Source organism: Carassius carassius, chromosome 16, assembly GCF_963082965.1.
Source record: "Carassius carassius chromosome 16, fCarCar2.1, whole genome shotgun sequence".
NCBI classification, from domain to species: Eukaryota; Metazoa; Chordata; class Actinopteri; order Cypriniformes; family Cyprinidae; genus Carassius; species Carassius carassius.
This window is the reverse complement of record NC_081770.1, coordinates 33,772,529-33,799,469: the sequence shown is the minus strand read 5'-3', so window position 1 is coordinate 33,799,469 and position 26,941 is coordinate 33,772,529. Positions and strand designations below refer to the sequence as shown.

The 26,941-nt window shown below is 37.5% G+C and overlaps 5 protein-coding genes across 8 annotated transcripts in view; 1 reads left to right on the top strand and 4 right to left on the bottom strand.

Annotated features, from left to right (window-relative positions):
• Positions 1-2,412, bottom strand: part of arhgef3 (Rho guanine nucleotide exchange factor (GEF) 3) — a 42,500-nt gene extending 40,088 nt beyond the window's left edge. For all 3 annotated transcript variants that reach the window (XM_059569926.1, XM_059569930.1, XM_059569927.1), the window contains exons 1-2: positions 2,382-2,412; positions 2,215-2,257 (exon numbers count right to left, since the gene is read on the bottom strand). In XM_059569926.1, the coding sequence (XP_059425909.1) occupies positions 2,215-2,257; positions 2,382-2,397 (59 nt within the window). In that variant the 5' untranslated portion in view covers positions 2,398-2,412. The remainder of the gene's footprint in view (positions 1-2,214; positions 2,258-2,381) is intronic.
• Positions 2,413-5,213: 2,801 nt separating this feature from the next.
• On the bottom strand, positions 5,214-12,085 carry sirt7 (sirtuin 7). Its single transcript, XM_059569925.1, has 10 exons — positions 11,912-12,085; positions 11,329-11,466; positions 10,323-10,427; positions 9,891-9,961; positions 9,696-9,768; positions 8,690-8,788; positions 7,812-8,048; positions 6,530-6,610; positions 6,324-6,430; positions 5,214-5,898 (listed from the first exon to the last, which is right to left on the bottom strand). The coding sequence occupies exons 1-10, from the start codon at positions 12,014-12,016 to the stop codon at positions 5,697-5,699; spliced, it is 1,218 nt and encodes a 405-aa protein (XP_059425908.1). The 5' UTR covers positions 12,017-12,085; the 3' UTR covers positions 5,214-5,696.
• A 462-nt stretch (positions 12,086-12,547) lies between these two features.
• On the top strand, positions 12,548-14,459 carry ncbp2 (nuclear cap binding protein subunit 2). Its single transcript, XM_059568772.1, has 4 exons — positions 12,548-12,727; positions 13,356-13,537; positions 13,897-14,035; positions 14,194-14,459. The coding sequence occupies exons 1-4, from the start codon at positions 12,653-12,655 to the stop codon at positions 14,263-14,265; spliced, it is 468 nt and encodes a 155-aa protein (XP_059424755.1). The 5' UTR covers positions 12,548-12,652; the 3' UTR covers positions 14,266-14,459.
• Positions 14,460-16,338: 1,879 nt separating this feature from the next.
• On the bottom strand, positions 16,339-22,895 carry senp5 (SUMO specific peptidase 5). Its single transcript, XM_059569924.1, has 9 exons — positions 22,726-22,895; positions 20,214-20,959; positions 20,026-20,131; positions 18,906-19,053; positions 18,782-18,829; positions 18,410-18,487; positions 17,834-17,971; positions 17,626-17,760; positions 16,339-16,629 (listed from the first exon to the last, which is right to left on the bottom strand). Exons 2-9 carry the CDS (start codon positions 20,815-20,817, stop codon positions 16,495-16,497), a joined length of 1,392 nt encoding a protein of 463 aa, XP_059425907.1. The 5' UTR covers positions 20,818-20,959; positions 22,726-22,895; the 3' UTR covers positions 16,339-16,494.
• Positions 22,896-24,960: 2,065 nt separating this feature from the next.
• anos1b (anosmin 1b) overlaps positions 24,961-26,941 on the bottom strand; it is a 65,962-nt gene continuing 63,981 nt past the window's right edge. For both annotated transcript variants that reach the window (XM_059569922.1, XM_059569923.1), the window contains exons 12-14: positions 26,219-26,436; positions 25,996-26,137; positions 24,961-25,140 (exon numbers count right to left, since the gene is read on the bottom strand). In XM_059569922.1, coding sequence (XP_059425905.1) covers positions 25,997-26,137; positions 26,219-26,436 — 359 coding nt within the window. In that variant the 3' untranslated portion in view covers positions 24,961-25,140; position 25,996. The remainder of the gene's footprint in view (positions 25,141-25,995; positions 26,138-26,218; positions 26,437-26,941) is intronic.

The window sequence follows — 26,941 nt, the reverse complement described above, 5'->3', positions numbered from 1 at the left end:
ATATACTCCTATTCTAAACTGGCTGGACACGTTAAGTTTGAGAAACTACATGTTGAGTTGTTGTGGCCTGCATTGTTGTGGGTTGTCTGTGTGAATCTTCACAGTATCTCAAGCTTAAAGTAAGCAGTGAAGGAACATTGTGATAATCATTTCAGGCTTGGAGATGAAGGTCGTGTCTGTTTTTGTCTTACACTGTTTCTATAGAGACTCAGAAACAGTTTGAGCTTCGAGTAAGCGTGCACAGACAGCACCTGACCTGTTACTCCCTGTGCTGGAAATAAAGGGAGTTTTCTGCCTGCTAGTTCTGTCTAAACTCTTACTTCCTCCAGAACGTAACAGAAGCATTTCTCTTCTCAAAATGAAAAAACCCTGGAATTCACAAACCTCTGTGTGGGAACTTTCACTTTCACGTGAACTTTCGTATAGGACATTTCAGTTCTCCAAGCAATAGGAGCCGTTATTAATAATTGGGTTCCAATGATGATTGACTACGACTGAAGCATTAGTTATGAATAGCAGAATGATTTCTGAAGGATCATGTGACACTGAAGGCTGAAATATTGATGCTGAAAATTCAGTGCTGCATCACAGGACTAAATTACATTTAAAAAAACATTAAAATATAAAATGCTTCTTTTAAATTAATTTTAAAATAACAGAGAGCATCATTCAGATAATACACATAACTATGAGCTCTATATGAGACGTGGAAATACAGGCTATGTGCACTGTGGGAGAGAAGAGGCTGATGGGAACCACAAGCGTGGGTTTGACGTGAACTTGCTGTGAAAAGTCCAAAGAAAACATCCCTGATCCCAGTGAGGAAGAGGGGCATGAGGATCAGGCCGGTCAGAGGGTTATTCTGAATGCATTCAGCACGCATTAGCGAGAGGATTACGACTGACACGCTCCGCTGCACTCCTCACCCGCCGGGTGTCATCTCTGATCTAATGCAGCGCAGACACACAGAAGCTGACTGTTATTAGGCCTCATGAGGGCTGAGGAAACACCTGAGCAGTGATCAGGGATCCTTCATCTGTCTTTCAGGCTTACAAAATCATACAGACTCAAGCTCTCCAGGACACTGAGACATGTGTTACTTCAGGGAATAAAAGTATAGTCCTACCACAGCTGCCATGACAGACTCTAATCACACCGAACCAAAAACCACCTTTCAAATCAAGAGTACAGAGGCCAGAACAAGCCGACCAAGCCTAAAGACCTCAACCAGCAAAGCTGTGCAAGGCATGAACACCGTAACAGACCATTATTTTCTTTGAGCATCCAAAAGCCCAAATATGTGGCCAAGGAGAACTTACAGATCTACTCCACTGAAAAATAATAACAAAAAAAAAGGTATTTGCGACTTTGTATCTCCCAATTTAGATTTTTTTTCTCACAAGTGCCTGATGTAAACTCACAAATCTGACTTTTTTACTTATAAACTCACAATTGCAAGTTAGAAAGTCAGAATCGCAAGATTTAAAAACTTGCAATTCTGGCTTTTTTCTCAGATTTGTAAGATTTAAACTCGCAATTGTGAGTTATAAAGTCCAGTTCTGAGAAAATATAAAATAAAAAAACTGAAGTGTTCTCAAAATTGAAAAGTTTATATCTTACAACTCTTACTTCAATTCTCACGTATAGTCCTAGTATAGAGATATAAGTTTATATCTCACAATTGTGAAAAAACTCAGAATAACGAGTTTGTTTCAGGCAATTCTGAGAAAAAAAGTCAGAATTGCCAGATGTAAACTAACAATTAAGTGAAAAAAGTCAGAATTGTGAAATAAAATTATTATTATAATTATTTTATTCAGTGGCAGAAAAAGCCTTACATAGTGCTCAACTAACAGGGAATGTTCTCAAAATTTGGGAAGGTTATCTCTAATTTGTGAACAAACATTCGTCCAGTAACATTACCAGAATTTTTGTCTCTCTTGGACTGGTTCTTCCCCCTCTGAAAACATTTTAGTAAGACATTCCTCTAAAATATTTAAATGTTACAACTTTATCCGTTTCAGAGAACATTCAAATGTAACATTCTCACAATGTTTTCAAATTGATCAAATGGAATGTTGCCTTATTGTTTTCTCTAACGTTCGCAATAACCAAGAAAAAGAGGTTTTAAAACATTTTTAACAACTTTTTGAACTTTACTCTTATTCTAAAACAAATAAATATAGATGTGCGCTTTCTCATTCTAGTACTCACCCAGATCTTTCATCACCTCCGGCTCTCGTTTGCATTGAATCTGCTGATATCCAGAGAGAGAGAGAGAGAGAGCCGCTCACACCATTGATCGCTGATCAGTCTGACTGATCGATACAGTTTATATTCACTCACACATTCAAACAAACGAACAAACAAGGAAAACTAACTCATACAGCTCTGCATTAGCGGAACATCTGACGCTGGCATGAGAAATGCTAGCGGTTATTCCTCCTATTCCTCGTTTGTACTGTTGTGATACGCCACACACACACACACACACACACACACACACACACACACACACACACACTCCTCCTCTCAGTCGGATGGGAGAGGTTTATTACTGATGACAGATCACTCTTGCACGGATATGTCCCGCGAAAAACAAAACAAACAAACAAAACCGCACACTGATAATTAAACTGCATTTACACTACATTTGGTACATGTTTATTAGTCACATTTATTTATATATGTTGCTTTTAGTGTAACATTATTTTTTTCTCATTTAAAACTGTATGTCAATCCGTTATTTAACGTAATAAATACATATTCTCACAGCGACGCAGAGATGTTTTAAAAGTGTTTACAAATAACAAACTTTAGACACTAGTATCTTTTCCATTAAGTACTAGTACTCATTCATTAGGAAGTGTCTTTTGTAAAGTTACTAGTACTTATTCATTAGATACTAGTACTTATTCCACTAGTGGCTAGTATTTAATTAAAATATTCGTGTTAACCAAAAAGAGAACTACTTATTAGTACTTAGTACTTATTTTTTAGTTACTAGTAACTTTTTAGACCAAAGATATCCTGAACTTAATAGAAACTAGTACTTTTTAAATTTGCATTTCTGCCCAGTATGGTAATTGTATGTTGAATATTAATGAGCCAGCAACATATAGGAGAGAGATTAAACAGGAAACTGAAACAAGGAGATGGATGTACTTTTTTTTTTAGAAAACCAAATAGAAAAGAAACAATTATTTTTTACACAAGCACATCGAAAACGTATTTTTGTTAATTTCTTAAATATAGTAGCCTAATGTGTTTGTTGCTCTTTGAGTGACCTCTGCTGTCAGGATGGAGATACGGCACCAATCTTATTAGCTGTTATTTTCATATTTTTCCTCCAATAAAAACAATAAATATCATACACGAGCTGTATGTTAACTTTATTTATTTATTTTTATTATTTGCATATACAGTATATGAAAATTTATACAAAAATACGGACACTCTTGGTAAATATGATCAAAGAAGGCTGTAAAAATTAATCTGCATTGTTAATCCTTTTGATCTTTTATTTATTTTAAAATCTAACCTTTCATTGGATAATAAGAATTTAAAATGGGGGGAAATATCATTATGAAATAAATGTTTTTCTCTAATACACATTGGCCACAATTAAGAACACCCCTAGAAATTCGTCCGAGTAAAATAACTTTGAAGTATATTCCCAGTCATATTCACAATTTTGAGCACTGTTATGAAACTGCCTGGAAGAGGATGTGTGTCTATATCGTCCTAATGCACGGTGAGGAGGAGAGTTTGAGTAGCTAAAGACTCTCCAAGGGTCACAGCTGGAGAACTGCATAAAATGGTTGAGTCTCGGTGTCAGAAAACCTTTAAAAAAATGGTCAAACAGCACCTACATCACCACATGCTGTCTAGGAGGGTTACAAGAAAAGTTCATCCCAAAAAAAACACTAAAGCATATTCAGTTAGTGCTAAATAGTGTATAAATTATATGAATATAAATATGCATGTAAATATTTTCAAATTATATATAGTATGTTTAGATTTATATATACATATGATTATAAATTATACATAATAAATGTACACAATATGCACCCTTATATTAGGCAATCAAAAACCTTTCATTTGGATGCGATTAATCGTTTGACAGCACTAAAATATTAAACTCACAGACATAATATTTATAGCCCCAAACAATTGAATGTGTACTAAAGTGACGAAATGCATGGTTTGCATCATGTGTAAACAACTGTTTGCTTCTGATGGTCTTCAGATATGCAGAAACACACAGAGCTTTTGCCATTATTCTGGTAGGTGCGTGCACATCAGACCTGGGAGACGAGAATGAAGGCGAGAGCAGTGAGCTTGTGCAAAAATCACTCATAACATCAGTCATCATCCATGTGCTGAATCTACCATCTTATTCCTATCTCCCTCAGGATATTTCATCTGGCCATGGGAATGGGAGAAGATCCGAACAAGCGTGAAGTACCATTCAGTTCGGATCTACAGACGACCCCTTCCTTCCCTGGGAAGAGCAACAGGAAGTGGCTGATGGACTAAACACAGATCTACACAAATACTCATTTCCAGAACACAGCCTTTCCAGAGCTCATCCACGCAGTACAAAAGCTCAAAACCAACAGCTAAATACAAAAACTCACCCTTCATCCTCTGAGTATTTAAAAAAATACACTCGTTTTATTTCTTAAGGGACAAATAAATCATGTGTCCTACAAAGAAACACTGGCAGTGTGTTATCGTGGCATATGTTGAAACCGTCCCATTTTCATTTATTTTCAATACAAGTATGATCATGTCAATCTTTAAATACTCATGTTTTCTTTACAGTAGTACACAGAATGCCCATGATATCTGAGACAAAACAGTTATTAGTACAAAACCAGGTAATGGCACTTACAGCAGTCACACACAAAACACTCATCTCAGATCAAGTTATTACAATGATACGGTTATTGTGAGGGTTTTGTTGCTCAAATTTATAGCTAAAATCCTATGTTTAAACAGGGAAGGTTCAAAGGCCAGTTATAGCACCATATTAAGAGTCAACATAAACATTTAATAGAAATATACACATTCTATTATTTGGCTGTTTTCTCTAATTCATTAAGTTATTGGAATACATTAATTCTTTTAATAGTGAACTGGAATAAAGCATTCGTTTCTACTCAATCCAGTAACACTGACTTCATGTAAACAACTATAAACTCAGAAACGATGAAGGTAGTCATTTATTTGTCCACATGTTGTTCTGAACATTACATACAAGACGTTCAGCAGAACGTTCACGCTGTTCTTTACAGCAACACCTTAACTTTACGAAGCATGACAAAGTATTGTTCTCTTATGTTTTGGAACAACATAAAGCAAGTAAATGACCATTTCATATTTTAGGTGAAAAACAACAAAAGCCAGAAAAAAAATTTCAGCCGTCTCATAAAACTGCTGTCATAAGAATCATATATTGCTTCTTCTATAAACCTGAGATTGGAAGTAAAGTGCACTTAGCCAAACCAAGCCATCATGTAAACCTGCGTACTCTTCTACGAGTTATTTAAACAGCTATATCTTTTCAGAAAAGCAGTTCTGTGTAACCCATGAGGGTTTAGCCTCACGTTCATCAGTAAAACATGTATTCAAGCAGTGAGTGTGATGGGAAAGGACACAGTCCTAACCCAACAGAGCAGCTTCAGGAACTACACAGACTTCTTTTTCCTCCGTGCTTTGGCGTATCCTCTTCCAAACCAGCCGCCCTGAACCGCAGTAGCCTCACCCTGAGCCTGTGCGTCTGGCGAAGCGTCCTCCAGAGCAGCAGGTGGCGCTATCTCTTCACGAGTGTGGCTCTCCTGCTCTTGTGCACTGAGTGGTTCAGACAAGCCGAAGATGGGGTCTTGTGATCTGTTATTCACACAAATTACAGGCAATATTAATAACCAACAGCTGCTTCAGATTAAAAATATATGACTTTACATCAGTCTTGAGTTACTTTAGCACTTCCTCTTCTGCTGTCCTGAAGTCAGTGGCTGTGCCAATTACTCACAATGTAGCACACATGCATGTATATATTTAAGAAAAATATGCTTGTATATTATATTTATAATAGAAATTATATGAAAAGACATGCAAATATTTTCTGAATATTTATATATACATATACACAGAACACAGATCAATTATGCAAACCAAAACGTTTATTTTGTATGTGATTAATCGTTTGTCAGTACTAGTATCTTCACTATTGGTAGTGTTAGTTGTCGCCTGCTAATGGTTCTGCACTTCAGCAGTACATCAGACAGATGAATGCAATGTTAAGTGGGTCTTGCCTGTTGTAAACGGGGATTTCCAAACCCAGCTCCTCCATCAGAAGACCCATCACAGCATCACACTTGCCATGTATCTTCAGAGTAGCCAGGTTGTCTTTCGGTGTCCACTAAAATAAGGAAAACACACCAAGATGTAAACCGAAAGCCATATTTTATTTTATGGGAAACAGAAGAATCAAGAGCGGTATTATAAAGAGAAATATTACCTGCAGATTTACAATGTACAGCTTTGGCCTTTTGTTGGCTGGTCTGTTCATGCACCACAAGCAGGAGTATTTCTTCAACACCTGATGGACAAACACACGACATACATGGCATCAACTGCATTATTATTTAGTACAATGTCATTTGGACAAATATTGCAATATGTTCAACTTTTAAGATCTTGCATTGCTGCAGCTGCTCACATAACACCTGAAATAACACAAGAAAAAGCCTCTTAACTACGTCAGCGCTTCTAACTATACATATCTAGGGTACCAGCGGTTTAAGATTTAAGCCAAGCCTCTCTGGATCACATAATTAAAAGAGACCGTTCACCCAAAATGTAAATCCTGTCATCATTTACTCACCCTCGTCATTCAGACCTGTATGACTGTGACTGTGGAACATAATAAATTAAAACATGATATATTTTGAGCGTATAATATAGTGATGGGCGCTTTTGAAGCACTGCTTCGTGAGGCTTCGAAACTTTTGTGAATCATGTGTTTCGTAGCGCGTATTAAACTGCCAAAGTCACATTATATCAGGAAACGAGGCTTCGTAGCGTCAATGTAAACCAGCGAAGTCCACTGGGATGGATCAGTGGCGAAGCACTGTACCGGCATCTATGCCTTTACCTGATCTCGGATCAGTTTCATCAATTTGTAGACATTTTTAAGAGTGACTTTAAGGATGAGAAGTAGTCTGTTACTGGCCTCAATGCACAAGCTCTCCATAAAACAAACAAAACAAGACCCGCAAATTAATATTAAATAGTATAAAAAACACAGTATACAAACACTTCATATTTAACAGTATTTTATAATTTTTATGGCATTTATACTTTTAATAAAATAATAATATATAATGGGTTTTTAAAATCAGTTTTTCATGCATGTTTTAGCCTGAGTCTTTGTTGTATTTCCACACTTTTGACCAGCAGACATCATTAGCGTGTGGTGTTTCTAGCGATTCGCAAACTGTGAATCTTTTTACGAAGCAATTGATTCGAAGCTTTGAAAAGTTTAGTTTCTCCCATCACTACTAGTATAACATATTCTGAAGATAGTTTGCTATTCAAACACTTTCAGTTCCCACTGACTTACAAGATATAGTCAACTGGAACCAAATCTATTTGGTTACCGACATTCTTCCTAATCTTCTTTTGTGTTCAACACAAGAGAGTCGTTCATACAGCTTTGGAACGAAGGGTGAGTGAATGATGACAGAATTGATCTTTTGTGTGTGAACGGTTCCTTTAAGCTGCTCCAGTCCCTTTCTCACCTTCAGGCTGGAGCCCAGGCAGAGGATGAGGTCGGCCCGCTGTGCAGCTTCGGCGGCCCCCTTCCAGTTGAGCGGCTGCTCCAGGGTGCCCCGCTCCCCGAAGTGCACTATAGTGTCTCTGAGCTCCGCTCTGCAGTGAGGACACAGACGGCCCGTCCCGTGTCTGTGCAGAGCCGTGCGCTCCGTCACGTCAAACAGCCGGATGAACTCCCGTGCAGGAGAGCAGGAATCACACACCTGTGTATGAAGCCACAGAGGGCCAAAAAATGAATGGTTTATTAGAAGTTCTGATAGACTGGAATTGCGGTTGACGTGAGGGTTTAAGTTGTCTTTTATTTCTTAGAGCAAATTACACATAACATGGCTTGGCAAATGATATGTTCAGATAATGTGTTCTTCTGGCATTCAAAGTAAATTAATATGCAAGGAAAAATCCTCTCCCTAATACCACACGCTCTTGGTTTTCTGTGGTGCCTCCTCCTAGCAAACGATAATTGCAGCCATTTCATGCGCAAAATAGAAATAATGGTGCAAATGCCAGTACTATCGATTTGATGAGCGCAAACGTTAGTTAATCTCGTTGCGGGATTCATTTGAATACTCTCATACTTGAAATGAAAACTCAAATGCATATTCAGTAAGGTCAGGCACACAAATAACTGTCCACGCTTATTCTTCACTGTGCATCTCTAGTAAAACCTGACAGTACAATTTTAACGCCAAAAGACATTTGCGCTGGCGCAAGCTGCAAGTAAGACTGGCCCCCGAACGGGAAAAACAAAACTGTATTCTACATTAGATTTTGATATCTCTGTGCTATCCTTCAAGACATTTTTACTTGAATTAAAGGACAAATGTGGCAGATCTCATTGGCAGACCTCGATGAACATGTTTCCGTGGAGTTCAGAGAGAGCGTGTCGGGGGAAACCGCTGCGCAGGTGAAGACCATCACAGTTCTGCGAGACCACATGCTGAACCTGCAAAAGATACTCAGTCAAGTCGAAATATGTTCACAAAACACCTCGTTTCAATGCAGCTTTACAGAACATCATGATACATTATAGTTGCATTTAGCTAGACTATACCGTAGCGAAGCGATATTCACATTTAGTTACAAATTATAATAACATAGTTATTAACACTATTTTCCTGTTTAAGCTGCTTTAACATAATCTGTATTGTAAAAAGCCATGCATAAATTACGCTGACTTGTATTGTGATGATAAATAATCAAGCATGCAATATATAATAAATCAGCCTACATGAGTAGGCCTATCCTTTATGTGTGCGGATACAATGCCGAGTAGATTATTAATAGATTGTCATCTGTTACTGATTATAGATTACATATTTACAATATGGAAATCTGTACAATATGGATGCACAGATTGCATGAAGAATACTAGATAGTAACGTAACCTACTTTAGGTAATGTATTCTGACTACTTTTTTTACATAACTTGTTTTAAACTTACAATTCACAATCAATGATACATTTCATATGCATTTGTTTCATACATAGTGTTTAGAAGCATGGATTGCAAAATTATTTTTGTGGCGTTTACCTGACCATTGCATATTGTAAATATAATCAAAGAAAAGTGGAATGACCAACAGTAGGCTTTTAAAAAAGTGACTTGAATAACTCCACTCCTAACTACTAGAATATGTAACACTACATCTTCTGATCACACTGCAAAAAAGTACTATATACACACATTTTTAATATCACGGTAATTATTATATAGTTTGTTTTCGCCGATATAACAATCAAGCTATTGAGATTTGCTATATAGTTCAAACCGCTCAATGTCAGCGTGTGCTCAGTGCTGTATTCTGATCATTCACAGAAACCTTTCACACAATCCATGTGTCGTCACTCACCATCTTGACTTTGTGTAGCATCCAGATGCACATGTGTGTGAGAGTGGGCTCAGCTCGACTCAGATCTGATGCACTGACGGATATAAACACAGACAGATGTTAACCCGATCAGAACAAAAACAGTAGACAGGGGCTACATCTTAAAGTCTTCATCCATATTCTAGACAGGAACCACTGTAATAGAGTATCCCTCACCTCACAGACCGGCCCTTCTGCAGCTGAGTCCACACCCCATTGGGTCCCCGATAGTCTGGGATGGAGGCGGCCTGACGGGAACACACAAACTCACACACTTAACACAGAGATCGACAACATATACAATACATACAACTCAAAACTCAAGACGTAGACGCGTACTCTCCAGCCACGGTCGCCAATCACCAATGCAAATTAACACATATACGTGATGTTGGTTCAACTTTGCTTTTTGAACCAGAAAACAAAATTACCTCTTTAACCTTAATAATATAAATAATGAGTGCTATTGTTGTTATCACTGATGTGCAACCTCAACATCTCAAAAAATGGGTTTTCAAGACACTTGAACATTATTTTGCTGGTAACACTCAAATGAGCAGAAGTCAGTATTTCGATGGTTTTGATGCACTCTATCTGAGAAAGACGCACGGTGCTGATTCCTGCTCCGGTGTAGACGACCACATGCTTGGCCCGCTGCAGCTCCTCCGCCAGCTGCTTCACTTTAACCTTCAGGTTCTCAGCATCATCAAACACCTGCACCCATCACAAACACATCACATCACCAGTCAAGAAGAGAAACAGCTCATAAATACACAGTATTCGTCAAACAGAAGGTGAACTGCATTGGTGGAGAGTCTGACAAAGCCACAGGACTTGAGGAGCCTGTGGATTCAATGGGAAATTCAATCGTTAATTGCTAAAATAATGCAAAGAATAATTTGTTTGACAATAAAATGTCAGATTTATCATTTATCACAGGAGCTGGTGTCTGGGAATGTATTCATGCTACACCTAAACGAAGGACAGCTAACGGATGAGAAATTAAAATGCATGTTTAGTATCTGTATCAGGGTTTCTGCAGGCTTTATGTAAATCTGAGACCAAATTAAAGGAATAAATTGAAGGGGAACCATAATGTCAACTACATCTAAGTGTAAGTCTTTAGTGAGCACACAGTAAGTTGTATTAAAAACACTTTAAAGTTGGAAATTATCAATACATTTTCCATAAACAGATAGACGACTGATAGATAATAATGTTCTTTAATCTTCATCAGTATTTTTGGCTTGTTTTCCAGTGCAAATGTCTAAAGATTCAAGATTAAGACACTTGAAAGTCTTGTTTTCTGTGAAACTCGATCAAAATGAGGTGTGTTCCCGACTGAAACGAGAACAAGCATCTGTCAATAGACCCTTTAAAAAAAGATTACGATCACATTTTTTTTAAAAGATTTTCATTCCCCATCGACAGACATTGGTTCGCGCCATAAACGTACTTCATTTTGTTAATTTTTTTTCAGAAAACCAGACATAATTTCTCCATTTTGCATCTCAAGTAAATGCACGTTGATTTGAGGATGCTTGGACACTTGTACTGTAAAACATAAACACTGAGGAAGACAGTCAGTGTGTGCTACAGCTACTGTGGTGTCCACCTCGTCCTGTTTGCTCTTGAGCAGGGCTCTGCGGCTCTGTCTGCGGCTCAGCTCCTGCACCGTGTCCTGATGCTCCTGCAGCAGAGCCCTGTCCTCCTGCGACCGCTCAGCCTCAGCCTTCTGCAGGAGCCTGGAGATCTGTCACAGAGAGGGGAGATCACACACAGACATACAGACACAGACAGACACAGACACAGACACACACACACACACACACACACACACACAGACACACACACACACACACACACACACACACACACTTCAGTCTCCAGCATATCTCCAGAGCACAGGTACACTTCAGCGAAATAACGCTGGATATCCTTCTAACACTGCGAGAGGCTTTCAGAATCCTTCTGTGGTAATTCATTTCGTTGATTACACTTCGGAAGTGGCACAAAACCAACGGTTTTCATGCTGTTACTGTACTAGCAACGGTATTTGGGCTCAAACTGTGGTTAGCATTAACATCTATGTGGGGTTTAACTGAAGATTAGCTCGTCTGGCCGGCTGTACTGCTTTGTGTTTCGCGTCGTTACAGTTTCTGCTCATGTGTTTTTATCATAATGCGTCGTGTTCATACCGTCTTCAGCGTCTGTCGCTGTTTCTCTCGCTGTATGATTTTCGCCTTTTCTCGCTGTTTTCTTTCCGCTCGCGCAGACGAGCCACTGTTTGTGTTCGCGTCCATGCCGGATCTCACCAGTGATCTCGCGGGACAGAACGAGATTTGCGTGAAACAAATGAGAAGTGGAGCCACTGGTCAAAGTTAAACAAACAAACAAATATACAGAGTTGACAAATTTTCTTCTAAAATTAATGTTTTTATTTTTTTATTTTTTTTATCAGGCTCCTGTATTTATGTTCAGTTGTTTCACTTTACTTGCATAGAAAATGACCATTAAAGTGAAGTTACTGAACCTAAACATATGAGCAAATTGAGGATTTTTTATGTACCAGCCTGACTGAGATTGTTTAGCTGGGTGGCTCTTAGCTTAAGTAGTTGAAATGTAGACAAAAGTCCTCTAAAACCCTTCTAAAACGTTTAATTAATTATTTTAATATATATATATATATATATATATATATATATATATATATATATGCACAAAAACATCTGAGTTTGTGTGTGAGTTCACAGTGTGATTAGTGAACAGTAGGTGGCGGTAATGCCCTGTTCTAACACCGCAAACTGAAAGAAGAAGAAGAAGAAGAAGAAGAGGAGAAATAAGTAGAAGAAGAAGAGGGACGCGTTTCCGCTTTCTTTACGTCCATGCTGATTTGAAAAATATTCAAGTTTGTCTGAATTTATTCTATTAATTTCACCATGTCTTTTAAATTAAATTCTCTTTTCAGCGACTCATATGTGGATATAAGCCAGTATAGAGACCAGCATTTTAAGGTGAGCATTGTTTTAGCTTCTGACAAACATTCTGGCACCTTTGATTTTTGTTTCTTTCACCTTAACATTATTGTTTTTTTCATATACAGATTATACAAACTTGATTGTTTATTTGATATATTGTTTGAAAATGTGTATAGATTATGTTCCTCGATTAATGTTTATAAAAAATACTTCCACATTACAGTTTATCTTTTGTGAAGCAACTCCAGTGCATTCAGTGTTTAATTGTTTAATTCATACAGTTCCTTTAAAAAGGTGTGTTAGATACAGATTTCTTCACCAAAACTGCAATAATTGATAAAGTATAAATAAAAAAAGGTAATACTGTAAGTATTATTACAATTTAAATAACTGTTTTCCATTACAAAATATTTTGTACTTAATATAATGATTGCTCTTATACATTTGTACCACTGTAATAGTGATGCAGTGTCTTTTATACAACTCTTTGATCTTATAATGGAAATCTGTAACATTATACATTTAATGTGTCCTTGCTGAACAAAAGTGTGTTTCATTTAAAAACCATACGATTGTGATCCCACAACTGTTGCTGATAGAGGCAGATTTGTCGAGCAGTGCTCTTTCCTCAGACAGCAGCTTCTGACTGTGCTCTTCTCCGCAGGGCAACCGTTACGAGCAGGAGAAGCTGCTGAAGCAGAGCTGCACGCTGTATGTGGGGAACCTGTCCTTCTACACCACCGAGGAGCAGGTGCACGAGCTCTTCTCCAAGAGCGGAGACGTCAAGAGGATCATCATCGGCCTCGACAAGGTCAAGAAGACCGCCTGCGGCTTCTGTTTCGTCGAGTATCCTTTCAGCTCAGGACCAGCGGCTGTCAAATACTGTCACTGATTCTCTTTCTGGCCATTCAATTTAAACTTGGCATTTGTTTGCTGCTGCAACCTCTTAAAGGCACAGTCCACCTAAATTGAAAACTGTCATTTACTCAATTTAATTAATCAAATTTTCTATTATTTTATGGAGGGAACTATCTTTTTAGGAAATGCGTCTTTTACATAATTCTTCATCAGTTTTTGAGAGGAGTATGAATTTAATTTGATATATTAGTTCTTCAGAGTAACTCACGATCACATTTGAGTCTCGGCTAAGACTTCTGCTTACAGACTGTGAGACTAGTGTCAGTTCTTTAACGGCTGATGTGCAGATATTACACTCGTGCTGACGCTGAGCACGCTTTGAGGTTCATTAATGGCACGCGGCTGGATGACCGGATCATCCGAACGGACTGGGACGCAGGCTTTAAAGAGGGCAGACAGTTCGGCCGGGGCAAGTCAGGCGGCCAGGTGAGTGATGAAGCACACTATCAAATAAATGTGATCAATAATCAGTACATTCATATTTCAGGAACACGTTATTTAAATAGTTTTGTTACTAGCAAAACAATCATAGAATAATTTGCTCTAATGTCATGTTTTTACAAGCTTGTTCTTTGTGTTTCCAGGTCAGAGATGAGTACAGGCAGGACTATGACCCCTCCAGAGGGGGTTATGGGAAACTGGTGCAGAAATCTTGAACATGCCTTCTGACACTTTTTTTTTTTTTTTTTAACATTTGATTAAAAATGTACATGAACAATATTTTGACAGGGATGGGGTGCACGGTAACAGATCCAGTTTCTTTTTTGTGTGTGATATACATATTAGAGTTTAGTGCTTAAGGAAACTCGTGTGTAGTCTTTCTTTTTTTAATAAAGTGTGTGTTATAAAATACCTTGTAAGACTCCCACTGTTTGTCTTGAGATGAATCTACTGCATGCATCATCTCAAATGTGTTGCCATCTAGTCTGGTTTGCTGACACAAACTATTACAAAAAATAAAATTAAAGGTAAGGTCTGGTTGCTATAACTGGACATCAGAATCGTGCACTGCTTAATTATCAGCACTTATGTAAAAAAAAAACTGACATTTTGGCTCCAATGTGGACCAAATGCTTTATTTCTGTATTATGGTGCACTGCGCAGGTGTTGCCAAGTCCACAGTTTTCCAGCAGAACTGGGTTACTTTTTCCACTGTTGCTGTGGGTCATTTTTCAGCTTCGTTGGTTGAAGTGACCCCACTATAATGTGACATTTACACCTAGAACATGACTAGTTTTGAGTAGCAATGGGTCAGAAACATAATGGGTTCACATCCCAATTGAGCACTGAGACTTGTAAGTGTGAATGTAGCCTGTGTGTAATAATAACTGCATTCATTTCAAATAATTGAACTTCAACCCATATGTATATAAAACTATTTTATTACTTAAAAAAAAAAAAAAAAGATTCTAAACTATTTAGACACGTCTTAGATTTTGATAACAGGGTTGCAAAAATTGTTGACCTTTATTTTACACCGACCTCTTGAGTTGGACAATCAGCATTTTGTGAAGGTTAAGCGCCTCCTTTCAAACACAAAAACAGACACATCACTGGTTATTCAACATGGATTTATGTATTTTTAAATAATGATGAAACTAGTAGTCAGAAACTTAGTCTGAGGTTATGATTCGTTGGTTCAAGTAACTAAAAGACAGTATCGCTCTTGAATGGTGGGTCACTGACAACAGTATAAATCTACTATCCTGACGTGTGTGTACCAAACTGCTTCACAAGGTAGAAAAGAAGACTCGAGCACACAACCACAACAAGCAGCACATCTCAACCCGATCTTGTTAATCTAAATATCAAGTTTATGTTTAGATTTGGTGTACTGTTTATATGCAAAAATGGTCTCTGATGTGTATATGATCCGCAGTGGGAAGGATTAGGGTTATGGGAGAGATGCACACCAGAGACCATTTTTGCGTTTCAATACGAATTTCTGTTTTTATTTGGTGCACTATTTATGCTTATTTTCACGAGACCGGGCTTTCAATTTAGCTTGGCCTTCAGCATTTGTATTAACCAATGACAGAACGGCAGGTTTTCGATGATATATTTTTTAAGGTCAGTCTTCACCATTAAAAACAGTATAAATAAAAAAGGCAGAAACCTGCAGCTTTCACCGCGCTGTGCTGATTTAAACATGACCTTTGACTGACTTCAATTAACGACAGATCTACATGCTACAAAATCCATTCTAACCGCCGATGCATTCTGGGAAAAACAACGGAAAGTGCTCAGAAGTGAGAAAACAGCAGAATGGCCAAGTAATGCTGGAGGTTTACAGCAAGCAGCCTGGGATTAAGCATCAACCCTGTGGCTTTTTCATTAGAAACATCTGGGAACATATTTATAGGACGATCAAATGTTAACAAAGCAATCTGGTCCAGGACTTTAAGAGTATCACTAACAAAATCAGCTTTCAAGTTACAAGCTGGACTGTCCAAGTATACTGCTGTTTGACAGTACATTCATTAAACGCTTCTTGCTCCTCAGCGACGTGTGACATTTAGAAACTACAAAGTCCTTCAAGTTTCAGGCTGCAAAGCAACAACTATGCTCTTTACAAAAAGAAACCTGATAGAAACACGTAATCTATCTTATGGCTGTGAAATGTAAAATAAAATACGTAAAAAACGAATATCCACACGCTTGTGAGGCTTTGAATCTTTGTGGTTGCCGGAAACAGAAAAATGTCTCCTTTGCGGAGATCTCTTGAGTTCGGCTGGAGAAAGGCATTTCTGAGCCGCTGAAGTACTGCCAAGAGGTAAACGTGACCTGACCAACTCCAGCAGAGCGACAGGAATGATGGGACAGGCTCAAACACGGGGAACCTCCAGCTCTGGGTCTCTCCTGCTGTGTTGGCGGTCCAGTGGAGTCTATGTGGCCTTGTGTTGGTTGAGACAGTCGGACAGTCTGCGCTCACACAGCTCTCTGTAGATCCTCTTGCGCACGCGTGGCATGTCCTCTTGAGTGAACAGCAGCGGCTTCATGAACGCCAGGCACTTGCAGTACTGACAAATGAAAAACATGCTCAGTTCTATCATTTTACTGTATTATTTATGGCCACCATAACCACAGTCTTATATTGTGTGATACGAGTCATTTTATTACAGATATAGACGCTTAATAATCTAGATTTTTCATCTAAACAACAACATTTGTGGGATTTGCTCCATCTTTATAGTAATTCCTTTTATTTGTCATTGGATAGCTTGTCATTGGTCAGTGGAAATTTATCTTGGATGTTCATTTGTGTTAATTTATCATACCATTGCTTTTCCCACTGACAGTCATAATTATGACAGATAGGTGAAGAAAGTAATGTGTCTTCATCATCACAACAACCATTAATAACTAATGCATAGAACAACACAAATCAGATATTAAAGCTGTGGTGCAACGGAAGAAGCGACAAATGTTTTCTTTTGTAAATAAAAGCATCACATGCTCAGTTCTATCTATGCATTGTTTGTCTTGTTTTCACTGGTAATCCACTTATGACATTTCAATTAAACATTACGAGTTCAAAACACTACAAAGTATACATTAAACAAACCTATATCAATAAAATCTAGATGATTCCTCATTTTTAGACAACCTTCGATTTGTCTGTTTACACTAGTCAACATCTGAAGTGGATCAAAACCTTTCATCAAACTTGATTGACAACTCTGATGACCTTTTTTGATCCACTTCAAACGTTGACTATTGTAGACCGATGCATAAAATGCAACAAGTTTAATGTAACAGCTTTGGTTCTAAACATTTATCTCATCAGTTGGCCCGTTTTCAGAAAAGCAGTTATAACACCTCTATAAACCAACTTAGTGTCATTCAAACGATACATGTGTCTCGGTGTGAACAGGCCTGTATCTTGTTTGTGAGAGATGGTTCTTGCCCAGTCCTGTCCACTGACAGCCATGAGTAGATCTAGGTATCATTAGCTAAATCTAAAGCACTGTGTATCATCAGTCCACCCAACCCTACCACACACTAACATTTCTCACCTCCAGGATGAAAACCCCACAGTCATTGTCGTTCTTCTGCTGTGGGATGGTCCTGTTGACCACCATCTTCCAGCCCTTCTGAAAGACGGCTTGTTTCTTCTCCTTGGCTTCAGCCAGGATGTATTTCAGGATGTTCTGTGGATGAGAGTCACACATGTCAGGTCTCTGGAGACGATTTGAGTCTGAATCCCCCTTCAGAAGCACTCACGTCCACAGCGAACTTGAACAGGATGCCCTGGGAGTCGTAGAAGTTGATGCTTTGCTTGGAGACGTCCACGGTGATGAGCGACCAGTGGATTTCCAGGTGCAGAGGAATCAGGAGCAGGGACTTAGAAAACAGATCAACCTGAGCGAACATGGACAGACAGGACATGTTAGACACTTTGTGTACTCTGTACAGTGCCTCTATTCATTAAAATAAGACACAAACTCCATATTCTTTAGAAAGATAATTCAACAGAAGAATTTTGAGCGATGTCCGTCTCTTCTTTTTCCTTTTACAAAGGAAATCAGAGGGCTACAATGTTGTTTGATTCCCAATCTTCTTCAAACTATCTTCTTGTGTGTTTTTGCAGCACAAAATGTAAATGAGTTAATGATAACAGAAATTATATTTTTGAGTGAATTAATGCTTTAATCACCTACTTTTGCTGAGCATGTGTTGAAAAGAACAAAAAGTGGACGTAGGAAAGACAAATCTTATATCTTCATGCAATAAAACAAAAACGCACGAGATGCAAGCTTTATGCACCTGTGTGTGATGTTTGCATGGCGTGACATTCACCTTTTTGGTCCATCGTCTCACTCCTTCATAACCTTTTGCTACGAACTGTCGGTAAAAAAAACTGTTGAAGAAATGAACCTAGAAAATAACAAGGCGTCAGAAGTTATGAGAGGAACTAATGCAACACTGATTCATTTGCAAGATTTCCAAATGCAAATGATGTTTTTAAATGCTGCTTTGATTGAAAGTGTCCACTATGTGAGCTGAGCTTTATACGTTGCTTCACTACAGATATGTTTGCCCCCAAAATATTGATTCTTCAACTAAATACAGCTTTTGACTGACTCTTTTGCAGTAATATATCGCACACTCAGTTGTGAATCCCTGATATTCAGAGCAGTGCTTGCCGTTGGATGCCTTTAATGCGTTTACCTTATGGTTTGTAGCTTCCATGATCAGTTCTCCGTACATGTTAATCACCTGTAAACACACACACATCAAATCCTGCCTGCTGTCAGTCTACATGCGTGTACTGCTGGAGTTCAGAGAGGCCTACCTGATCATTGACCCAGTTTTGGTCATCAAGTGTCGAAAGGTCATCTAAGGTCAAAGTGTGCTTGTTGTAGGTCACTTGGAAGAAATGCATAGGAGCACAGGCCAGACCAGCCCTGTACTTGGCCACTTCTTTTGTTATCAGCTTCATCCTGTAGCAGAATACACAGAATATAAAGTGAAATTAGAGCAAACCAAAATGGAAACACAATTTCAGTTTTCTTTAGATATGTTAGATAAACCATTAACATTTCAATGTAATCCAGCATGAGAGATGGCTAGTTTTAAACGCATCAAATCACCTTTCACCCAAACTGTTTTCTAAAATTGTCAAGATCAACCATAAAATCCTGTTACCAAAGTCACATTTAATTTTAAGGTGTCCTTATTACTGTTATATGTCCTTACTATTACAATAACAACAAATTATGCATAATTACATGCAAATAACCCTGAGACAAGCCCTAATCCGAACCTAAACCAAATAATAATTCAATTCAATTCAACTTTATTGTCATTGCATGTGTAAGGTACAAGGCAACGAAATGCAGCTAATTAGTATAACTCAGTACTAAACAAGAACACCTTAAAATAAAGTGTAACCAAAAACGGTTACAAAATGTAGGGGTTGGTATGATTTTTTAAATATTTTTGAAAGAAGTGTCTTCTGTTAACCAAAGGCTTTGTTTGAACAAAAATATTAGTGCTGTCAAATGATTAATCACATCCAAAATAAAAGTTTTTGTTAAAATTATATATATATATATATACAGTATTAATACACACACTGTATATATTTTGAAAAATATTTACATTTATACATATATTATATTCTTACATTTTATATTACATATAAATGTATATAAACATAACATATTGTTCTTAAATACATACATGTGTTTGTATTTATAAATGCATAATACAAATAGAGTATTCACAAATATATTATGTAAACAAAACATTTCTTTTGAATGTGATTAATCATTTAACAGCACTAGTCAAAACACATCAAATGTGACATTTAGTCTGACCTCCAGAGGTCTTTCTGAAGGTCATGTTTCTCCTTTCACTTGATTTGGTGCCATACTTGTAGAAAAGCATGATTCAGTGAGGATTAAACTTGCCTGTCGTTTAGATCCGACTGAAACGTCTTACTTAGGTGATCGAGGACGTCTGTCTCACTCAACGGAGTGAAGCTACCGTATTTCCCATAGAACTGCTCCAGGAAGTCTGGAAGATGAACGCACACCACACTCATTAACAGACAACAGAGAAGAGACACCAGAAGCTGTCAGACTCATCCAGACTCTACCATGAATGCATTCGATGATGCCCTCGGTGGTGAACTCAGCCGGAGGCAGTGGAGCAGACTGTCCCGTGTCCTCCGTGGAGTCGCTCCTGTGCTCCTCAGCGAGGGCTCTGCAGTAGTGATGGTCCCAGGAAGCACTCAGACCAGGCGACGCGGTTTCCATTGCGTCCGGCTCTGTGTGGGGTTTCTTCATCAAGTCATTGTGTGCGGCAGAGCTGCTCAGCTCTTTGGTGTCGCTGTTCTCCAAGCCGTTCGCCCTCCCTCTCTCAGTCTGGGACAGCTCTGGCTTCTCTTTAGGAGACGGAGCCTCGTCCATCTCTGAAGCGGCGTCTGCTTCTAAAGTCACCACCTCCTCCTCTTCCTCCGCTGCCGTGGAGCTCACCACCTCTTCCTCCGCCGCCACTTCTTCTTCTTCTTCATGGCTCAGCATCTCTTTCTTCCTGCGGCCGCGTTTCTTGGACACCTGCTGGTGTCCCGGTGCGAGGGGCTTGCCGTGGGGCCCGCAGCAGTCGCACGTCTTCGGCACCCGTTTCCTCCTGGAGCGTCCATTCTCAGGCATCTCGCCCGGTTCTGCCCTAACGGAGCTGTTTGCTGCCGGGACCCTCATCGAGAACCCTACCCCATTCCTCCCGGGAGCCTCTCCACCCGTTCTGGGCTTCTAGCAGCACTCCTCCATCGACGCGCAGACGCTGGATCTCGGAAACGGAATTCTGTGGAAGAACTTTTCTAATCCGGGCACTGAAAAATGTCTATTAAAGGGAGAAAGAGTAAAACGGTCTTAGTGATTTTAGATTACATTTGCAGAAATAGCATTAAAAGTATTTTGTGAGGGTAACAGCTATTGATCAGTGCTGCATTAAAAATACTATTTATTTAAAAATTACACAAATACATGAGTATATAAGTATATAATATATACACAAGTTCACAAGTTTTATATCAGTAAGATTTTATATATATATATATTTTTTTTTTTTTTTTTTTTTTTAAGAAGTCTTTTCTGCTCACCGAGCCAGTATTTATTGGATCCAATTACGGTAAAAACAATAAAATGTTGAAATATTTTTACCATTTAAAATAGCTGTTTTCTATTTGAATATCTGTTAAATTGTAATTTATTTCTGTGCTCAAAGCTGTATTTTCAGCATCGTTTCTCCAGTCTTCAGTGTCACATGATCTTCAGATACTGTATCATTCTAATATGATGACTGCTGCTAAAGAAACATTTATTTATTTTATTATTCTTATTATAATTATGTTTCAGGTTTCTTTGATGAATAAAAAGTTCAGAAGAACAGCATTAATCTGAAATCTTTTGTAACATCGTAAATGTCTTCATCATCACTTTTGATCAATTTAAAGCATCCTTGCTAAATAAAAGTGTTAATTTCTATCATTTTTTTACCAAAATATTCACTCTTTTGAATGCTATAGTCAGTGTATAATGTTACAGAAACCTTTTATTTAAGATAAATGCTGATCTTTATATTCATCAGAGAATCCTGAAACAAATAACAATGTAATAACAATGGGAAATGTTTCTTGAGCAGTAAATCATTATATTCGAATGATTTCTGTAGATCATGTAACTCTGAAGACTGGAGTAATGATGCTGAAAATACAGTCCTGATCACAGAAATACATTACGTTTTAAAATATATTCACATAGAAAACAGTTATTTTAAATAGTTCAGATATTTCACAATATTACTGTTTTGGATCAAATAAATGCAGGCTTGGTGAGCAGAAGAGACTTCTTTAAAAACAATATTAAAAATCTTACTGTTCAAAACCTTTTCACTGGTAGTGTGGACCCACATACACTTTCATTTTCACAGTTTCAACACAAACAAGTGTTTCTAACTCATGTCTAACATTGAATAAGCTATTTATTCTGCTTAGATGATGTGTTAATGTTGCTGCTCAGTCTGCTGCACGTTTTCTGATGAAGAAATGTCAAGCATATTTGTTGATATTTCTAATAATAGCAATCGCATTGTATTTCGAAGGAGGCTACTATCGTACAGAACCATTCTCATCATACTCATATAACACTGTATTTATTTGTAATCAAGTTCAGTACATTATTAAGAGCACGGGTTAGTGAGCATATCATATATCATACAGCAGGATATATAACTATAAAGGATTATTATAAAGGTGTACCATGGTATTTATATGAGTCAAGCTACTTCAGTGAACAGCGAGGTATATGTTTGACGTTACTACTACTACGGATCGCAGACATCATCCGGAAATCAGACAGATTTACTTATGAATATGAGACAAATATGATTGTGATATTCTGATCGAATATCAATGAAAACATGAATACATACAACACTGAGGCACTCAGGGGAGCTTTGAGCACAAATTATCTGAAGGGGGATAGGTATAATCAGATCATCAAATGATCTAAGGAGATCATTTATTTAACAATAAAACACAACACAAACCCCAGCTGGTCAAGCCCTCGCGCACAAAGAGCGCGGGGATCTCTGATTTACAGCCTCACCGTGTGTCGGTCTCAGGGACGAGGTGAGCAGAACCTCTGAGGCTGTGCGAATAAAGTCCGATCAATATTGCACCATCGATGATATCGATAAAAGTGAGGGTTTTCTGGCGTTGTTGTGGTCGCAGACCGAGCGCGGCGCACGTCGATGACGTCACACCCCCAAGCGTTTTGGCGGCATCTAGCGGAAGGGAGATCTTTTTTATTATTATATATTTTTTTGTTGTTGTTGCCAATTTCGTATGTAAAATGTCTTCGTTTTTTCCCCTTTTTTAAATTATAAATTTCATGATATTTAAATATTATACTTTTTTTGTAGGTTTTATATTTTGAGTCTTCAAAAGTAACATATTCTATATATTCATAAATTCTAGACTTGCTTTTTTGTTTTCTAAATATTACAGTCTGATAACAAAAAGCAGTGAGACCAAATTCTGTCTGTGCTGTCCTTCATTTATTGACGTTGTTGTGTTTCAGTGACTGCTCAGCTTACAGGAAACGTTCACAGAAACTTTGGTTAACATTCTGAAAATTCTTTTCAACAAACGTTCTTCCAGGAATGTTAATAGAACGTGTTCTCAAAGATAACTGGGTTTGGTTTTAATCACTGATCTATATGTTCTATATTAAAGATCAATGGTTTTAATTACTTTCCAAAAATCTTATGCAATGCACGTTTTATGTATTATGTATTAAGTATTTTTATGCTTTTGTAATGGAAAATGTATTTAATGTTTTCTGTAATGTTCACACATATAAGAAAAACGTTTTAATATGCTATATATATATATATATATATATATATATATATATATATATATATATATATATATATATATATATATATATATATATATATATATATATATATATATATATATATATATATATATATATATATATATATATATATATATAGGAACTGGGGAGTTTGTATGCTCAGGCAACATTCAGAAATATAATTTCATAATTTAATGAGAACATAACACAAGAGTCTAAATCTAAGTATATATTCTAAGTCTAAGAATGTTATTGTTGATATTGAGTTTATATTCTCTTGATGAACATATGTATTCAGAAACGAAAAGTGTGGAGCTTCATTTAGCCTAGTGTGTATTAGTAATGATAACAAACCATAGATAATACATCAAATTCAATATTTACAAAAACTGTATGCTGTATTGTACAAAGATACATCAATCGCTTCATGAAAACATGTGGCTAATTAAAGCAGCAGTATCCCAGCTCATGTGTTGTTTGTGTGCCGTGAGTGATTTGTAAAACAGACGGACAGCTAAAACAGAGAAACTGATCTAGCCTGATATAACTGATACAGTATAAGGCACTGACTTACACTCTTTCTGCTCGAGATTAATCAATTACATTCACAATAAATAAAATCAGACATGCTGTGGTTCAGAAATAACCCTGTTCAACTGAAGTTATCTCAGATTAATTCCAGACAGGGTTGATAACCAGGTTAAAGATGTAGTGTTGAAATATATTACATGACTTGTTCAATTAAAAACACTTATATTACGCATTATTCATGAAACATGAGCAGAACGGATTTCTGTGTGAATTGTTCTTAAAGTGAATGTTGCTGATCATGAGTTTGATTCTCAAGGAAGAAACATGATCAAAATATATATGATGTGGATGTATGCATATCTGGGAAAAAAAGTGTCTCCTAAATTAATAAAAGTAATGTAAAATAAGGCCAACTTACCCAAGAATGAAATTTATAGTGTTTTTGAACCATACTATAGTTTGGTAACATAAAAATGATAGTAATATAAACAAATTACTTTTTATAAAGTAATAAAGTATAAAGGCATATTATACTAAAATACACAGAAGTATACTACAGTATTTATTGCAGTTTATCAGTTCACCACAGTATGCTGTAGCATTCATTAACAAAGTGTTGCAAATACTATCATATATACAGTATAATACACTGTACCATAGTATGGTTCAAAACACTGTAGTATTTACTATAAGTTACTATAGTATGTGGGGTTTCACAAGCTTTTAAGACATTCATACTGCTTGTGTTTCATGAATGAGGCCCATTGAGTAAAAGCACATTAAACTTCTGTATGAAAAACAAATGCTAATAAAATTATGTGGCACATAACTATATGCAACTACATACTAAATACATCAGTGCTACTCATTTTTACATAACAAAAGCATAGTTTGGTTATTTAACATTCCTATATTACAGTACACCGATCTTCTGTGATCACGCTGGTCTGGTGCCAGTGCTCTCGTCCCATTACAACAGCTCCGGTCTCTCTGATGATGAAGAGTGCTTTACATTTAGTCCTTTAACAGACACACGTGTCCAAACGAGGAACAACACAAGCACTGTATCATATATGAGTAGCTTGATTCCTCACTTCTTTCCTCCAGCTGTAAAAAAAAAGAAAAACATTATTAGCCATCGCTACAGTGAGCTGCTGCAGAGAATTAAAACTCAGAAATCATCTCAAATGCATGATCTCAAAAGACATATATTATATAAATTATATAAATGGAAACAATGTCATACCAATATAATAATAAAAATACTTTGTATAATTTATTTTGTATAGTGCCTTCAAAAGGGTACTTTCTCAAAGGGCTCAAAGTGAACACAACATTCCAATCAGAACACAAAAATACAGAATGACAATCAGTTTAAAGCAAGTCGGAAATAGAACGTTTTAAGACCAGATTTAAAAAAACCGAACAAATTTGCTTGCCTGATGTCTGAACACAGCTGTTTTAGAAACGACTACAAGAGCACTCTGAGAAGATCGCAAATTGCGACTGGGTGTATAAGAAATTAAAAGCTCAGGCAAGTCTGAGGAGCCAGACCATGCAGTGCCTTGTATGTTAACAAAAGATCTTTAAATTCAATTAGAATCTTACCAGGAGCCAATGCAAACAGTACAAAACAGGACTTATATGATCAACAACTCAGGCCTCAGACAGAATTCTATAGCTGTCAACAGATAAAGCTAAAGATCCAGCATTACTCAATCTATAGGGAGAGCTGAGAAGCATAACTTCTGTTTTGGAACTATTCAAACACAAGAAATTGTAGACATATTCAAAACTTAATCTCAGAAATACAGTGTGAAAGATGGGAAATGTTCACATGTTTGAGTGGAAGTTGGATAATGATAATAGCCCTGGTATAAAAAAGTGTTTTTGAATGCATTCTGAAGAGCATGTACAGCTGGAGTCCAGTCTCTGAGGCGTCTGCAGGTGTGTGATCTGTACCTCAGAGGAGTGTGCCGTTCACGTGAGGGGTGTGGAGGGTCTTAGACACCGAGGGTCCGTGTCCTGCTCCAGACAGGACCTGCACCTGAACCCTGTACTCGCTCTGGGGCTGCAGCGCATCTACAGTCAGGGAGCGCTGATCCTGAGGGACAGGCTCATCGTCAGTGTGTTTAGAGTGCTGCTGTGTTGTGTTATTGCTCAGTCAGACGGGTGCGGGACTCACGGGGGGCAGGATGTGTGTTTGGGAGACGAGCGTGCCGTTGGTGCTGCTGCGGGACACTTTGACCCAGGAGAGCTGGAATCCGGTGATGGGGGTCTGTCCCGTGCTCTCTGGAGACACCTGCCAGCTGAACACGGCCTGCACCGAGCCGTTCACCGGCTGAAACCACGCTGCCAGCTTCTCCGGCCGCTGCAGGGCTTTCTTAACCTGAGGAGGGCGCTCTGGGACAACATGTTGAACTGGGATGAATGATACAATACATCAATTCTGTCATCTGAGGGAATCTCAAACTGTCTGGCTCACGTTTCACTACAAACTCAAACATTAAAAATTATTATATGACATTTATATATAATTTGGATATACAATCTTCAAAATCTACTTTTTACCTCACGATTTTGACTTCTGTCATAATTACGACATCCCATTTATGTCACAGTTTTCACTTTTAATGTCACAGTTTTGATTTTTATCAGTTCTATATGTATTTATTAAATTATTATAAAAAATTTTTTCTTGTAACTGTAAGCCTATTTTAAGGCTATTTTGTAGGATAATATATATATTTTATTAATTCTAGTGTCAAAATAATCACTTTGAAAAATAATCAGAATTACAAATTAGGAGAAAATTGCTGATAATATGACATGTCATAATTAGAACTTTTTAATTCCAATTTGGATATTCAAGCTTCTAAATCTACTTTTTACCTCACAATTTTACTTT

Coding starts and splice junctions, on each gene's coding strand:
- sirt7 (XM_059569925.1), bottom strand. CDS start 12,016: ATGGACGCGAACACAAACAGTGGCTCGTCTGCGCGAGCGGAAAGAAAA. Junction 6,431..6,529: donor TGTACATTGTAAATCTGCAG/GTAATATTTCTC, acceptor TCCTTATTTTAG/TGGACACCGAAAGACAACCT. Junction 5,899..6,323: donor GAAATCCCCGTTTACAACAG/GCAAGACCCACT, acceptor TGTGAATAACAG/ATCACAAGACCCCATCTTCG.
- ncbp2 (XM_059568772.1), top strand. CDS start 12,653: ATGTCTTTTAAATTAAATTCTCTTTTCAGCGACTCATATGTGGATATA. Junction 12,728..13,355: donor ATAGAGACCAGCATTTTAAG/GTGAGCATTGTT, acceptor TCTTCTCCGCAG/GGCAACCGTTACGAGCAGGA. Junction 14,036..14,193: donor GGGGCAAGTCAGGCGGCCAG/GTGAGTGATGAA, acceptor TTGTGTTTCCAG/GTCAGAGATGAGTACAGGCA.
- senp5 (XM_059569924.1), bottom strand. CDS start 20,817: ATGAGGGTCCCGGCAGCAAACAGCTCCGTTAGGGCAGAACCGGGCGAG. Junction 19,054..20,025: donor CAGTCGGATCTAAACGACAG/GCAAGTTTAATC, acceptor ATTCTGCTACAG/GATGAAGCTGATAACAAAAG. Junction 17,761..17,833: donor TGTTCAAGTTCGCTGTGGAC/GTGAGTGCTTCT, acceptor TCTCATCCACAG/AACATCCTGAAATACATCCT.